Source organism: Anneissia japonica, unplaced genomic scaffold (assembly GCF_011630105.1).
Source record: "Anneissia japonica isolate Jap-2015-1 unplaced genomic scaffold, ASM1163010v1 scaffold718_len1063573_cov188, whole genome shotgun sequence".
NCBI classification, from domain to species: Eukaryota; Metazoa; Echinodermata; class Crinoidea; order Comatulida; family Comatulidae; genus Anneissia; species Anneissia japonica.
This window is the reverse complement of record NW_022727435.1, coordinates 6,406-23,921: the sequence shown is the minus strand read 5'-3', so window position 1 is coordinate 23,921 and position 17,516 is coordinate 6,406. Positions and strand designations below refer to the sequence as shown.

The 17,516-nt window shown below is 33.8% G+C and overlaps 1 protein-coding gene across 1 annotated transcript; it reads right to left on the bottom strand.

Annotated features, from left to right (window-relative positions):
- Window positions 1-1,865: 1,865 nt before the first annotated feature.
- On the bottom strand, window positions 1,866-11,560 carry LOC117113730. Its single transcript, XM_033257173.1, has 9 exons — window positions 11,170-11,560; window positions 7,284-7,455; window positions 6,382-6,488; window positions 5,729-5,829; window positions 4,175-4,226; window positions 3,844-4,061; window positions 3,664-3,753; window positions 3,248-3,424; window positions 1,866-2,331 (listed from the first exon to the last, which is right to left on the bottom strand). The coding sequence occupies exons 1-9, from the start codon at window positions 11,558-11,560 to the stop codon at window positions 2,065-2,067; spliced, it is 1,575 nt and encodes a 524-aa protein (XP_033113064.1). The 3' UTR covers window positions 1,866-2,064.
- Window positions 11,561-17,516: the final 5,956 nt, after the last annotated feature.

The window sequence follows — 17,516 nt, the reverse complement described above, 5'->3', positions numbered from 1 at the left end:
GGGGGGGGGGAGGGGTGTAATCGTACCGTATGCACCCCACCCCTTGAATCCGCCCTAGCATAGAAAATAAAAGTTAAAAACATTGTCGTTGATGTGTCTACTTTACTTTACCAACTTCAAAGGCGCGAGTCACACACCCATCTCAGCCCCAATATGGTTGGGGTTGAGGTGCGAAAATTTGTGGAAATAGTACCTGGCCGGAAGTGACAATCTTATGTAGTTAAACTCGTCATCATCACATCAACACTATTTATTTATTTATTTGGTATAAAATACTCAAAATACAACAAAGGTAGAAATACTTCGACTTTACAATACGAACAAATAAAAATATATGCAAAATAAAACATTAACACCACACATTATATACACCAAACTTTAGGCCTATAAATGCAATTTTATCTATACATTACTTATTATAAATCTATACCGTATACATTAAAATTGGTAATGCTTATTAATTATTTAAATATATATGTACAAGTACAGATTGAAAATCCAGCGGCGTAGCTGAGGTTTTAGCACCCGGGGGAAGAGTAAATCTTCCTCTCGTCGGGGGGATATCTTTGACGAGAGCAAAGTGGGAGTGATCGAGCGTCGCTTAAAATCTTTTGAAAGTGGTCTGGAGGCGAATCCCCCAAAAATTGTTTACAATTTATTGGTTTCAAAGGCTTATTTCATCGATTTTAGAGTCTACTGATATGTACAAAATATATATAATTTTTTTTTCTCCCAACAAATTCTGTTTTTTTCTCCCCGACAGGGGGGGGGGGGCATGACTCTGCCCCTGTTTCTTACTATTGAAACTGCATTACGATGTTCGGAACTTTGTATACAACTTTACCATTATCTTAAGTTGTAAGGCTGTTGTATTTATCACATACAGCTTAGTATTCTTATTCTCAAAATTAATCTTATTGTAGAATCTTGTAAGTTGCTGAATTTTTTAACATTGTTTGAATTTGCAACTGAATTGTGTGTGCTTTTGCATCAGCAAATAAGTTAATAACATGATCAAAGTTAGCAATGTTGTCTGCTTCATCACTAATTAGTGCCAAAGCAGATAGTCTCGCTTTTCCCATCGTGGCTCTGAAATATGGCAGGATGAACTTTAGTCATGTAGTCATTACATAATAGGATAAAAACAAGAGAAAACGGTCAAAATGGATTGAAAAGAAATCACAATCTATAAATTTGCCAATAAAAACAACTACATTCAGATTCTTATTATTAACTGGAAGATATTCATGCCTGACGACATACTTATTTCACCAATCGAAAACAAGAAGAGTATTTACCTTAATTTACCTACTTTGTGTGCCGAAAATATTATACTTTTTCTTATACTTTTGATATTATAACAAAAACATGCGCATTCGAGCTGTGTTTTATAAGTAATTCAGACGTTATTGATACCGGTATCTTGCTATAATATAAGATGTACAGTACATACTTTACCTGGGTCATTTATGCAATTCATTTCAATAACTTTCAGGCATCATTTTTACTCATGAAATTACATTGTGGTCGAAACGGGGCGGATACAAATCCCTAAAAAATATGTGGGTGGGGGAGGAACATGTCCCTCCGTCCCCAGGATCTGTGCCCATGGGCCCTTCCAGTGTTTCTAATGAAAGTACAATGAGAGATAGATAAAGAGATGCCTTAACAAATAACATAGTCAACACAGTTGTTGTAATGATATATTAATCATTAAAAATTATAGTTCAATCATTGAAGATCATTCTGTTTTGCATTAAATAACTTAGCACATTTTGCAAGGGGCGGAGATGTGCCACTTCTAAGATAGCAGGAATGCAATATGGCATCTGGATAGGCCTACATTTTAGCACCATCCCTCTATTAATTGAGGGTGTCCCTTTTTTTTTGGATTCGTACTCCAGTCTGTCTGCGTAACATTGCGTAGAATGAGGCACAGCTAATATAAATCAGATTTAATTATAGCAAAGCAGTAGCAATATTGAAACTGAATAGTTTTGCCACAAAAAAAGAATTTAGTCTGTATACATTTATAGTTATTTAAAAACAAATCATCTTGACTATTTAAGACAAACAACAAATATAAACCTGGTTGGTTGGTAGATAGATATATGTCTTTTTTTTCTTCTGGATTTCCTGTTGAACAAGCAACCATTTAAAGGGCAAAGTTCTGACCATCTTCTTTGCGAATTTGTAGATTTGCTTCATGATGCTAGAAGCTTTACTCTCTGGGAATGGTAAGCTGTTCTCAATAGCAAAGAAAGTTGACACCATTGCCTCATAAGGTTTGCCTGCTATTGCTTGTCGAATTTTACTAAAAATTTTTTCGGCCTGAAATAAAACATTTGGTCATGGAATTGAGATTAGTAAATTAATTCATTTTTTTGTGATAGGGATTGCCACTTACTATAAGAAATATATGTTTTTTGTTTTCTATACACTGGGTATCCTGTTCAGTAGATAATCACCTAGACCTATCACTTGTAATCACCGTTCATGCATATCACGCATGTGTTTTATTTTTGGTAGCTCTTCAAATAAAGAATACATTACAATATATAGCGACTTTAATGCAGTATTTTAAAGTAATTGATGATGAATATACACATCAGAATAATACATAACATAAGATGATGTTTTACAATGCTCTATTGAATAGGCCTATACTAATAGTTTTAGTGGGACGATGTTTTTAGTAATTATTAGAGATTTAGGTAGAAAGAGCGCAGGACATCATGTGTGACTACCAAGAAATTGTTTATTAAGAATCAATAACAGCATGCAATAAATGTAAATCCATTCTAAAGCACTTGGAATAAAACGATCTTACATTTACATCACCTTTACTTTTTCTTAAATTTCCCTCTAAATAGTGATATTTAAGACCACTTTTAGTGCCGGTCTTTAATCAGAGGGTTTCTAATTAGCGACCAAATCTGCTAAGACCACCAAAGCCCCGGTCCCAAAAGTGGTCTTCATTTGGAGGGAGACATGTACTACACTGCTTGCCAAAAACAAATCTGATCTACTTACATTGGCCTATAGTGGTAGTAAGATTAAAGTGTCAATGTTTAGGAACTTAACAATAATTAGGCTATTATTGAGTATTACGGCTGAATAAAACTGTTCACATACGTAAATACACTTGCCCAATATTGTCTTTTGCGTGTTTTTCAAATTCCTCTTGTGGAAGCCGCATCTCAAATGGTATTAAAGTGAATGTATCAGTACTGGACTGACTTGTTACCTCATTTTTTTGTTCTTCTTCATTCCCTCCAATGCTGCCTAGGTGAGTACCAATCACTAGTACCGGCGGTGAAAGTTGGTTATCATCAATCTTTGAATCTCTACTGTTTGTATACACTGAACGAATCCAGTACAGAATAAACTCCAGGTTTGTCATTCTATGCATGTACTTTTCACCCTGAAAATATATAACATGTGATTAATAATTATGAAAAAATATAATAAAATAATAGTATGACTAGGATTAACTAGGTGTGCACCAGCTCCTCTATGCCTTAAAAATTGATTTTTTTTTTCTACTGATAATTCTACTGATTTCCAGAGCATCAAACACACAATAACGTATACATGATGAAATTTGGGTTGTATCGTGTAGGCCTATGTGACAATTTATTCCTCAAAATGCAAGTAAATTACAGTTGTTGGATCTCGAACTTCAGCGGGAGAATCAAGGTCATCTTCCAGATTGAATACTACACAAACAACGGCAAAAGATACCAGGAAAATCTACAAGAAAAAATATTGACATTAAATTATTATAGTATTTAAAACTCCAAAATAACTTTGATGTAATAATCAATATTAAAAAGACTTTACTCGTTGTATCACATGATATATCGGCTGGCCTCCAAAGTCCAAGATTTTCATAATGAATTCTTTACTAGATTTTCGCCATTCAGTTGTTGCTTCTTCTGTGAACTTCATCTTCTCTTCAACTATGCTGGTGATGTTTTTAGGAACTTCATTAATTTGTTGTGTATTTTTGCTCTCTGGTTCTCTATCAGCACTTCTGGAAGGTCCAGGTGATGATTGTCCTTATTAAAGAATCAATAAAATCTAAAACGTTGCATTATTTAAATAAGAATTCTCATGAGTTAAATTTCTAAATGACATTTTAGGCCTATAGCAGCAAACAAGAGGGCCTTACCTTGAATGTCTCCTGTTGACGTTTTTGCTGTGACTCCGATATCTGGTAATAACTTTATGGTAATAATACAAGTAATATTAATAATAATAATAATAATGATAATAATAATAATAATAATAATAATAATAATAATAATAATAATAATAATAATCATAATAATAATCATAATAATAATAATAATCATAATAATAATAACAATAATATAATTCTAATATTTTCATATTTGGCCCTAATACAACTCTTTTATTATGGATCAAGCCACAATTATAAATAACATAGGAATGTCCAAATACATTGTAAAAAATGAAGTACAGTATATAAATATCGAAAGTAGGCCTACATCGAAATTGACTATTGTGTTCATAAATGAAAAAAAAAAATATTGATTTATTTTTTTTTTGGACTGTCGGATCTGTTTGGATCTTTTCTTTTCTTTTTCTTCCATTACTTCGAAAACTCCTATGCTTGCATTCATCACATTCTGTCCTATTTTGATTGTCCATGAGCGACGAGTATACTGCCAAATCAACATTAACTATGAGTAAGGCGATACGTTTATCTGACATTTAATTATAAATACCTGTCCAATAGTATCATGTCATTCATATGTCATTGTTTCTTTTGTCGGTCATATTTTTGACTTCTTGTGGAGGGGCGCCATGAGCGTTTTCTTTAAACGGATACCGGCGCTTTAAAAGTTTTCATTATTATTATTATTATTATTATTATTCATTCATTTCTGAAATATTAGGTGACCGAGTAGTAGTCCTTAATACTGATTGGAAAGGTTGAAGATCTATACTTCACAAATATATTTTTAACAACATTTCATAGGTTAATTCCGCTATTTTCATGCCTATGTCCTTGCTGCTGTATAATTGTAAAAGGTAGGCAGCACCAAAAGAAGTTATAGGAAAACTAGACACGTGTCATCGGAAGCACAAGATCCATTTTAAATATAAGATAGCCACATGTCGTCGGCAATGAAGCCTTGTATATATAGGGTAACTAAGTCGCCTCCTGTACGTTTCTTCCTGGTAGACACCAAATGAATTTGTTGAATCTCATCAAAAATTATCTTGCTTGTAGAGGATATTATTTGAACACGTATGATGATATCGTAATGTTAAGGGAGATTGCTTTAAATTTAAAAAGGTGGTCAGGTATTTTATTAGTCAAATTAGAGACTTACTAGAGAGATTAAAATGATATATCTAGATGTGTGTTGCGCCTTTTTCCTGTTATGCATATTGACGACGCTAGAAAAATTATCACCTGCAATTGACTACCTCAAATCTGACAATGGCCTGGTAAGTTTACTAAAGGCCTTTCCAATGAGTCTACTTTAGACCAGTATTAAACTATTAACCTTGACGCAATGTCAATAAGCAACAGAATTTCCTCTTTAGATAAAAAAGTATTGTGAATTGAACTTAATTATTTTGTATAACATAAGGGCACTATTTAATTTTGCTTCACAAACAATTATCTGTAAATTAGACAGCATTTAAAAGGCCGTGGCATTTTTGCTAATTATAACATAAAATGTCTCACAGGTTCTGCTGTTACTCCCACTTTCTCCTCCTTTTCTATCTGTGATAATTCCTTCACAATTACATCTGCAAGTTTTTCCTCATATATGCTAGTAACTCCAGCTGTTAAGAACATAAAAATCATTAGAATAATATAAGAATTGTTAAAAATAAATGTGAAAACCTAAACATGATCATAAATATAAATTTGATTATATATGAGTATACAACAGATTTTTGTCAAAGAAATTTTGATAGTGTGGACAGAACTTACAGATATAACCTTTAACCTTTAAAGTACAGCTCCGGGAGAGGGGGTGGGTGGGGAGAATTGATATGCTATACAATTTTTTAAAGACAAAAAGAGCGTGGTTGACGAAAAGAAATGGTTAATGAGATACAGATTTTTGTATTTAAAAACCGGGGAAAAGGACGTATAACCACTATTTTCCACCTTTCATATTAAAATATCCACATTAACTATTCAAAATCTGTATCTCATCCATTAAGGTTCACCTTTTTTATCTTGGTAAAAACAGTTGAAAAGCAAATCAAGTTTTATTTCCCTCGGAACCTGGCTTTAAGTATAATACTGTATGAAGGATCATTATTGTTTTCTTAAACAATTAAAAAAAGTAACACTATGAATTTCTTTTTAATATTGAGATTACTTACAATGATCATGTGTTGTTTCTTTCCAATTCAATTCATTGTTTGAATCCTGGGTGCACACGGTTTGTGTGTTTGCAATTGCGTCAGTAATATCCTCCGTTAAATCAAAACTAAAACAAAATGAAAATATAAATCTATGCATCGTTGCTTTAAAAGTTATTAAAAGGTAGCTCCATTCACAACTTTTTCTGCCTAATTACATTAAAAAATGATTTTGATATTTGAAAGTTTGTACGGGTTTGATTGATAAGAATAAATAAATAAATGAATGAGGCTCAGTTTAAAGTGAGGAACAATTTCTAGTATAAATCTTTTGCTTACACATTGCATGTTAAAACAACTTGTTGTGTTAACTTCACAAAAAAAATAACATATAATTTTTAACTCGCATATACTATTGCAATTGGGCAACAAGAATAACTTTTTTTCAAATAATTTCATTCTGATATAGTATTTAGATAAACTGTAGCAACTGAAACTGTAGTGGTAAGAAGAAATTTACTTTTTGACTTAGAAATAACAGAAAATGTATCTAAATAAGATTATCTGTTTAAATTCGTATTATCTATTCGTATTAACTATTATCTTTTGCATTGTTGTATTCTGCAGCTTATGTTTTCAATTTTTTTTATAAATGAATTTTTTTGAACTTATGAAAAATATAAAATATTAAAAATGTTTTTAATTCTTGTTTTCATAGGTTGGCGGTTTAGAGAGAATTCACTTTGGTGTCGGGCTTTAGCCCATTATTCTCACTTGGCATGCCGTTAGCCTGTCTTTATATCTCTCTTTTTTGTATTTTATTTTTATGTGTTTCTTGTATATGAAGATGCCGAATTCATATAAAATAAGTAAATAAATATTATACCAAACTGTGATATTATGCTTATAAGTATTTAGCTTACGGATAGTTTAAAAACGACTTGATAGTAGAAGTTTTTCCGACCCGTTCGAGACCCAGAAAAATGGTTGTTCCTTGATTAACTTCTGTTTCACCATCAGATAGAGCTTCATTGAATGCTTTCAGTGCTTCTGGACCACGTGCTAATATTTCTACTGGTATCTTCACCTCCAGATCTAGATTTGTTATGTAAATAATTATGTACGGTTATTATGTGTAGGTTTGCTATGTCATTTGGTATTAAATATAGCTCCTATTCTTTTAGGTTACAAAGCGCTTTGTTTTCCCTGGTCAATGGGTATGCTTACGTTTTGCTGCTATTTTGGCGCAGTAGGAGGAAACCCCACCACTTGCCTATTTATACCCAAGAGGTGGATAGAAGCAGTGCAAATAAAGGTAAGCGGTGACTGAGCCTAAATGACGAAGACTTAACGGTATACTTTTTACACTGGACTGGGTTGCTCTTTATACTGTAATATTCAAGAGTAACCTCTAACACACTATGGACCCATTAGGCCTCCAATAACCAGAACGCCTATTTTTCCTTGGCAGATAGATCAACTCCTATAGTATTAGGAATGGTATATAGTACAAAGTATCCTTTTGTTGCTGAAGTTATCACAATGTGCTTTAAATTGATTTCTAAAGTTGTTACATCTAATAGCCAGTTTAACTTCCTTGAGAATGTACATTTACTGGATTCATAGATTTCTGCATTGGTGACTTTTTGGTAGGTCCTTCGAATCGTACACAACTAGTATTTTCCTCATTAGCGTCCCACGTCATCAGCAGGTGATAACGCCATGCTACTAACGATTAAAATACTACCGGTCAGATGTAAGACGAAACAAGCAAATATTAAGGTAATCATTTATATAGAGGTCAGGAATACTATGGTAAGTCATGTATATACGAATTGGAATGAATTAGAATGAGAGACTGATATTCTAATGAGTTGTTTGTTTGTTCCCAAGCAATGTAAAGGGTTTCTTTTATTTTAAGTTGATAAGTATTGTGGGAGGAGTCAAGAATTTAACAGTCTGAATTAGATGTGTTTTGACATTTTAGAGATTTTTGAAGATGTTGAAATATATGTGATGACTTGTCCTGGACTAAATGTACCTTAATCTGTGTTTCTAAGTGTCTCTTGGTCTCGCCAGCCCTATACAAGGAGTTGTACCCCGCGCATGTAAATTTGTAGACAACACGGGCTCGGAGATTAGTTGGGACAAAAATTTGATAATTTATATGACTTGAAAGCAAGTCTGACATTATTGTTAGAGCAATAATTGTTTACCATAACGTTAATTTTTCGTTAACAATAGCTTAATAATGGTGTATAGAGTAACTTGAAACAAGAAGGTTGTGTTTTTGTTTTAGAAGGATCCAAAGTGGTGGGACAATGTTCATTTTTCTTGTGAAGGAATTGTTTAAATAGTCAAAAAGTTGCAAATATTTTAAAATTATATTTTTGGTAGTCAATATCATATAATCTGTATAGCCCTTTTTTTCGCGCGTCCTTAATGTTCTCGATTTTCGTGATGAAACGACGATCGCGAAAAATAAGGGTGCACGAAAATCGAGAAATTCTGAATGATACTTGTGTCTTTAAAAGCGATGCTAGGCCATAAACATACCTACTATAAAACTGATATTCCCTCAATAAAGATTTTATGGAATCATTTTACTTATTTTTGCAGTATTTTTCAATCATTCAATCACATTTTAAAAGTTAAATGCAGTAGGATTTAAATGAATAATGTCATATTCCTATTCTGAAAATTAGCTGTCTTGGCTAGGCCAGACAGTACGTCACACTTCACATCACACTTGAATAGAGTGCAGGGCCGTCGGAAGCGCACCGGCTATGGCCGGACCACTTTTTCTCTAATCCATTATTTTCTGAAATAAATATATAATGATAATTATGAATTATATGAATGTACACATCACATTGACTTTTTCAATCATGGTACGATGGACCCGAGATAGAGATTACAGTAATTAGCCTACTTCCACTAACTTTCAATCTTGTATCTGTTCCTGCATGGGGTTGGAATAGGGGTACAGTAGTTGCTTTGCAGCACATTTTCAAAATTTACAGAAATAAGTTTATACACCAACTTTACCCCTTGAGGGGGTGGGGGATATGGCCGGAAATGGCACTCTCACACTGTGACAGACATGTGTTGGATTGGTGTGGGCTTATTTTTATATGTTTTATGGTCTGATTGCCTGACGAGCCCTGTCGGGCGGGGGGAGGCTTGACCTGTCCGGTGGGGTACTAACTAGCCCCTCTGTCCTACCACAGGCGCCGCCACAGCTTTCTAGTTCCTGGAGGTCAAGGAGGATCGTTTGCTTTCTGGGAAGTATTATGCCTACTAGGCCTATTATAAGACTAAAAATAGAATAGCGACCTAAATTAAACTTTACAAAATCAAAACTGCTGATTTTTCCAGGGGGTTTTATCTCTGCACCCATATTGAACTCACTTCACTTTAGTCTGGATTAGTTTCTCCATCACTCTAAAACACACCAACACCTGCATCAACATCATTACCGTACATCATCATCGTCGACATCATCGCCATCAACATCATCATCGTCGTCATTATTGTCATCATAACCGTCATTGTTATTATCATCCCCTCATCATAATTATGATCATCATTAATTCACACCTTTTTTCTGGTCATGAAGGTAAACAAGGTTTAAAGATGTATTGTCTCTTGAAAATTACAAAAAAATCATAAAAATAATTTTGAAATTAACTTGTTCATTTTTGCAGTTGCATACATATTTTTACCTTGAGCAAAGAAATTATTGAATATAAAAATATGTACCCTGATTTTTAAACTGGATAATTATAATAAAGTTGATAATTTTTATGTTGCTTAACAATGCGCAAGTTTCAAAAATAATTGTGCGGCATTGTGTGCCCCTCTCCACTCACTAACTGGATCACACTAACGTTAGTACTCTGTTATTTATTTATTACCAGGGTAGATCTCTCCATGGAAGTATACGTGCATGGTCTGTCTGCATAAATATACCGAAGGTTGATTAAAATTATATGTGTAATCGGTATAAGGCCTACCAGAAGCAAACACAGCACATAACTTTTATGTTTCTTGCTCTTCTGGTGGAAAAGCAACTCAATTTATCTACTTATGGCAATGATAAGAAATTAAATTTTTAACAATATTATTTTCTACAGCTTTACCAGCTGCTATTTCATGGCATCCAGAGGTGTCACATTTCCAACATAGACTCTCATCTTTGCCAACTTTATAGTGGCCTCCCCTTGAAGGGGAGGGACAGCGGCTCTAATTTGCCAGCATCTATTTCCGGACATTCATAGGCGCCAAACAGGTTGTTTACCAACAATGGTGGGGCTAGAGTTGATATGATAATTATGCTCTCAGCCCTCAACTAACTTCAAAATCCTGTAGCTATGTATAGAGATAGCGGGTCTCCACTCTTCATTTACTACCATATGTTTCAAGTGCTCATACTGAATCATGTTTAAAATGGCGAGAATTGTAAAATCCCAAAAATAAAAGGTCGCGAAATATAAAAAATTATAAAATCGCGAAAATATAGGGCCGCGAAAGAAGGGCTATACAATGTGTGTGCTGGGTCAGGCCATACTGTAATTTTGTTGAAAAAAAAAACTATGTTGCGTTCAAATGACAATTTTGGCATACAAATAATAATACCCCCACCACCCTTCCGTCCTTGTGTATAGACTATAGACAAGTAAAAGCCTTCATTTAGAAAAATGGTAGATACCCGCACTGCCCTGACACAAACCTAATCATTGTAACTAACATTTAAGCCTGGCTTGATGAGAGAATTAATGAAAAAAAAAAGAAATTGTTGTATAATACCTTCTGTCAGCACTTTTACAGCTAAGGGAAGATTAAGTTCCTTCAAGTCTTCAATGAATTTCTCCATATTTTCTTCACTAATTTTCATTCGCTGTTCTAGTTCAAATATCAAACTCCACGAGTCAACATATCTGTTATTTAATCTATAGAGGTCACTGATCATTTCTATAGCTTCATTGGTCAGAATCATTCCAAGCCTCGTGATTCTTTGTCTGCGCTTTGTGAATGTTGTGATGATTACACCTCTAATCGTTGGACATGATGGTATAATAGCTTTAATTTCTCGTTCTAAACCAAATTGCTTTGTTATCTTTATGGTATCATAGAGGATAGAGAGATCGCTTGATCTATACAGATGACCAGATACAATCAGCCAATTCAATAGGTCCATAGTCTTTGAAGCTGAGTATAAATGAGAAATATTTACCACATGGTCTCTGTACAAAACTTTCAGGATACTGATGTATTTACGCTGGTCATACCAATCCGAAACAACCTTCAACAACGCTTTGAAATCAACCTCACTGATTCCTAAGAAATAAACAAATAGAGGTCTTGATATTATACACATTAAGAATCTAAAACTCAGAATATACAACATACAAACGAACGAACGAATGAATGAATGAATATGCAAAAAAATAAACAAACTCATTCATTCATTCATTCTTTCATTCATTCATTCGGCTGTTGAACAAGCAAGCTTCATGCTGGTTCACCTCTCTTTTGAATTCCTGGATCTGCCACTGTTCATTTATTATATAATTATTTTTTCGCTTATTTTTAATGCGTCTATTGCAATTTTCACTTTATCCTCTCAAACAGTCCTAAGAACGCTCAGTGTGCGCTACTTCCCAGGGGATTCTCCCCCTTGACCCCGCCAGGGTCATACGTAATTCGCATAACAGCTCCCCCCCTTTCAAAATCCTGGCTACGTCCCTGTGTCCAAGGGTGGGGGGGGGGCGAAGGGTGGCCGAAAGTGGGGCCGATCGACGTAACACTATAATTCTAGGGGGTCCGGGGCACACCAAAGCGAAATATATATACATGTACAATAAACATACAATGAAATTCGATCTGGTTCCCTAACAAAAACAAACATAAAATACGTAAATACAAACTAGTGATTGTTTTATGCCCTAATGGCTGAGGGATTGAAACTACGTATATAATGTAAGAAGCTTGAGACTGCACAGATATTGATATTATTTTCAACCATGCCATAGTACGCCTACAAGCCAATCGCTTTGAAAATTGTATAATGGTACTCTAGTATTTTTTGTGATTACCCTGTCATAACGCAAAAATGTCAATTACTGGCACAATAAGAAATTGATAATTCTCTTTATTTACCTTCACTAAATTGAGAGTCCATGTTGATCTTCCTTCTTTTCTTTCCAGTTCTATTTTCTAAAAAGAGGTAACAGACTTAAAATCAGGCTCAAGGGGAATGGTTTTTCATATGTTTTAGTCCTACAAATAAAGGGGTGGTTGGTGGAACAGCTATTATTGTAAGACACAGATTTTTGTAATATGTTATTAAAGCTGGGGAAGGGAGGGACAAACACACATTTTCCTAAGTTTTTATTTTTTTTTTATAAATGTCTACCTTATTAACCGTTCCTGTGTCTTTCGTTAAACAAACCCTTCAATCTCTTAACAAAATTCGTTGTAACAACTTTATTCAAAAGGTGTTTTTATTTACCCTATGGATACTGACTATAGCAATAACTTTTTTTATATTGTAAATCATCAAAAACATTCCTTTCTACTTTGTAACGTCAATTTCACTAAAGCGTTTGATCGACTTCTCTTTTACCTTTATTCTGCGTGTTTTTCACTAATTAAGTGAATTACTATATTCAAAGAAATAATGGAACTACCTCCTTATAAAGAATTACTTATAGCTTGCTTCTTGGTTAAAATAATATCATCGTTTTGAACTATTAGCTAGATCGATAATTTTATGTATAAACATGAATCTGACCTTGTATCATTACGAAAGTTGTAATTTGTTTCAATTCCGTTATTTCTTCATTGCATTAACTAAGCCTAATCAACGGATGATTTATTAGGTTGTATTTATTTTAATAACTTACTAAAGAAGTACAAGCTATGGAAAAAAATATCCTCATTCCTGGTGATGTTCGAACAATGAACGAAATATCGAATCATTATAGCTTCTCTTAGTGTTTTTAGAGTCTGTATGATCTTATATTATCTAAATATAATCAGTGGATCATTTCATTATGAAATGGTCTGTTCCACTATAATGGTGGCGTTTATGCCATGGAGGTAGGCCTATTATACTCAGTATACTTCCATACTGTAGTTTAATTCCTACCGGCATGTTTTCGGATTTCCGCTTTATACGCTATGCCTGCGCAGCGACTCTGACAGCCAATGCAAAGCGTGCTGCGAATTATTAGTTACATAGAGAATTTTGGATGGATTCGTCTTCTTAATACCCGAGGTGAAATTTCGTGATTTTCCAAGTATATAAAAGAACTGCCCAAATTATTAATTAATTCTGCCTTCTTTTTTTGTGATCCCCAAAATTTTGGTTTGTTGTGCTATGAAAAACTAAATTTTAGTTTATTGCTGGAAGTACTAACTCCACCTTCCATAAAGCTAGAGAGGGACAAGAGAAAGTGGTGGATAATATAAAAAAAAAAATACAAAGAGTATACGCTGTTTTGCATAGGCCCAGCTTTCGATGGTTTGATTACGTCTATAGCATGCAAAAACAGTATAAGCTGTTCTGCATATATTATACAATAACTCTTTCGGTGGTTTGATTACATAGCGGTAAAATCTTAGGGGAACTCCGATAAAGTAGGCCTAGATAAAATATGCCAAAAAATCAGCAATACAGTTAAACAGATCAAAACCGTTGTTACCAGTGAGTACGAGGTCGATTAACTGCCTGGGGAAGGGGGTGCGACAGTAACAGTGGGAGCGACATTGTCAAAATGGTGATAATATTGAGGTGGTTTTCAACTAGGCCTACTTGAGTGGTTTTTTTGTTTTGTTTTGTTTTCTTTTTTTTTTGGGCTTCGAAAATTTCCAGTGAGGGGACTGGAGGTCTATTTTTAGACCCTCACAATACATCAGCGTAGACGTAAGCAGAACATGCGGTTTGTGGGGAGCCACGTGTTTGTGGGATACGCGTGTATTCCTGGTCCTGTTATGTTGTTATTCTGGAAAGGTCTACATCGTTTTAAAATAAAAAAAAAATTGTTATTATTACAACCTAACCAGGATTTCTTAGGGCCTATAGCGAAATCATCTATTACAGCAATTGTACAAAGCACCAATAGGGGACCACCGGGCGTAGTGAAACGGTATAAAATCATACCGCCAGAAGGCATAGGATATATTTTTTGTGTCGACTCGCCTAAGTTCATACCTTTGAAGTAAAATTTTACGGGTTTTTTTTTTTTAGTTTCTATGAAGAACTGCCGAAAGTATCAATTATATCTGGAGTATTATTCATTGGTTTATTTACCTATTAAAGCTAAATCTTAGTCTCGAGCAGTCTTACTCCTCCGCCCGGAAAGCCAAGATGTCGAAAAGTTCGGAAGACTTTAACAGCAGCATTCCAATTTGTTGCATGACAATTTTGACGAATGACCAATTTAAATTTTAAATTGTTTCTTTTTTTTAAATTCAATTACACACTTATTTTCTTCCTTGAATAGATGGTACATACAAAAGCTAAAATAAGTAATGCAATGGTACTAGTATATAATAATATCAATAATAAGAATAATTGTTACTGGATTTCTAAAATGTGTATGTTAAGATTTCTTTTTGAATATAGTTTGGATCATAAAAACAAAAATCTTAGCAGAAAAATAATTGTTGAATAAAAGCAGGGGGAGCTACGCAGAGCAATGGCGCACACCCTCCAAAAACCAAAAAACTTGCTTTCCCAAGTCGCCCCCACTGAAAACTTCAAAGCAAAAGAATTACGCTTAAGTAGTTAGGCCTATTATAGGTAGTTTTCACCGCACGACGTTAACGTTAACGGATGATGTCATAATTTATTCGTCTTGCGTTTCAGAGTACGTAAATTTCAGGATTTTACGTGTTGGACGTACGTTAGTTATGGTTTGCGCATGCGTATTTCGATTTGTTTACGAAAATGGGCGGAGCTATTCAGAGTTTACGCTGGACACAAATTGGTGTTTGGGTGGGTGGGGTCGTGAGGAGAGTGTAATATGTGATTGTGCTGTAGCTGAAAGACACATGTTAGACTTAGGGGAGTGGGTATGGAGTCCTGCTCCGGAAAATGTTGGGTTTTTGATGCTTACAAATGAACTTATTTCCAGGCCATTAACGTCTATTAAACGAATAGCCTTCGAATATAAAGTTTTTCCCTACTTTATACTACGGAATATCAATAATAATTATGGTGAAGATGTTGAGGAGGAGGCAGCGTACCAAGGCGATGACAGGTTCCTGTGTAAGATTAATTACTAGTCCCTTGTCAGGGCCTCCAGGGGCTTTGGAACACCGGCCCTCCACTGCCGTCAGGCAAACCTCAGGCTCCACTAGTTTTGTTTTGTTATGATTTTACACAAAGAAGAATGGCAAAAATTATATCAATGTTAAGGTTGCAATAATTGATAATGAACTAATATTGCTATAGAGCGGCTAAGGTTGAATTTCAGGTAGAACCGTGCACTTCTGGAAGAAAGCATGAAACTTCCCACAGTGATACTATGATACCTAAAGATCATTAAAAGATGTAGACCCCAAAAAATAACGCCTCCTAATGGCCATTGAAATCCAATATGGCCACTAAAATAATTAATTTTAGCCTATGTATTCATATTTACAGCACATATCACTCCAACTGAAGATCATTACCCATGTTTTCAATATCAGGGAGTGTCATGCAATCATCAGAAATTATGCCAGATGGGGGCGCCGCCACACTGGATTTCAAGATGGCCTCCAAATTATTACTATTTTTGTCAATATCTTATCTTAGTTAGAGCACCTAGCACTGTTAATCAAAGACCGTTACCCAAGTTTTCGATATCAAGGACTATCATGCAACCATCAGAAATTATGTCAGAATGCCACCATTGAATTTCAAGATTGCTGCCATACTAGATTTCAAGATGGCCGCCAAGTTAATTATTGATAATGTTGTAAATATCGTCATATCTACAACACCTAGCACTGTCAAAGATCTCTACTCGTGTTTTCGATATCCGGGAGTATCATGCAGATATCTATGAGATGGCTAATTATCATTTTCTGTGTAAATAATTTCTTATGTACTCAGGACAGTAAACTTAGATGGTTCTAATATAGAATTTTAAATAATATCTTAACAACCAATAGCTTCCTCTTTAAAATTGGAATTACGGATTGTAAAATGTGCTCTTTTTGTTATCTAGAACCTGAAACATTATTGTTCACCTTTTATGCGATTGTCCTATGGTGTACCAAATTTGGAAAAAGTTTGAACAGTTTTTATTTCCACAATTAGGGCAGCATTTTAAATTTACAAATAAAGTAATTCTCTTTGGTTTTGAATCTCCATCTATCATTAATCTGCTGCTTATTTTAATAAAATATTATATTTATACAGCTAAATTTAGAAAATTTCCTCTAAACCATGATGGTGTTTTAAATTTCTTAAAAGAATACTTTCTTTTTGAAAAACATATTTATCTTTCAAATTTTGAAATAACGCAATTCAATGATAGATGGAATATCTTCATCCCATTATTTACTTAACTATAGGCCGAGAGTACCCTAAACTACCATGTTAAGCATAAGACAATTGTTTTCGTCATGATTTGTGTGTGTGTGTGTGTGTGTGTGTGTGTGTGTGTGTGTGTTGTTTTGCTTATAATTTGTTTGTATGTTTTTGAAATTACTGAAATAATAAAAAAAATAATTTAAAAAAATTATCATTTTCAAATGATATATAAACATATGTAAATATTGAAATGGAAAAAAACGGAAAGGAAAATTAAAGAAAGGAAAATAAATAACGGAAAGGAAAAAAAAAAACTGGAAAGGGAAAATAAATAAAAAAGAATAGAAAATGAATATAATGGAGAAAGTGAAAACAAATAAAAGAAATATCAAGAAAAATTAAGAAAAGTATATAGATAATTTTAGCATAAATGAAATTATGTAGACATAAATTAAATATAACATTTACGTAACGATATGAAGGCAATAATATCAAATAGACTTCTAAATATCATTTTCATATATATATATATATATATATATATATTATATATATATTTAATAATTAATTTTGTGTGTAGCACTCTGTTTATATAATTAAATAATGGTGAAAACTTGAATAGATG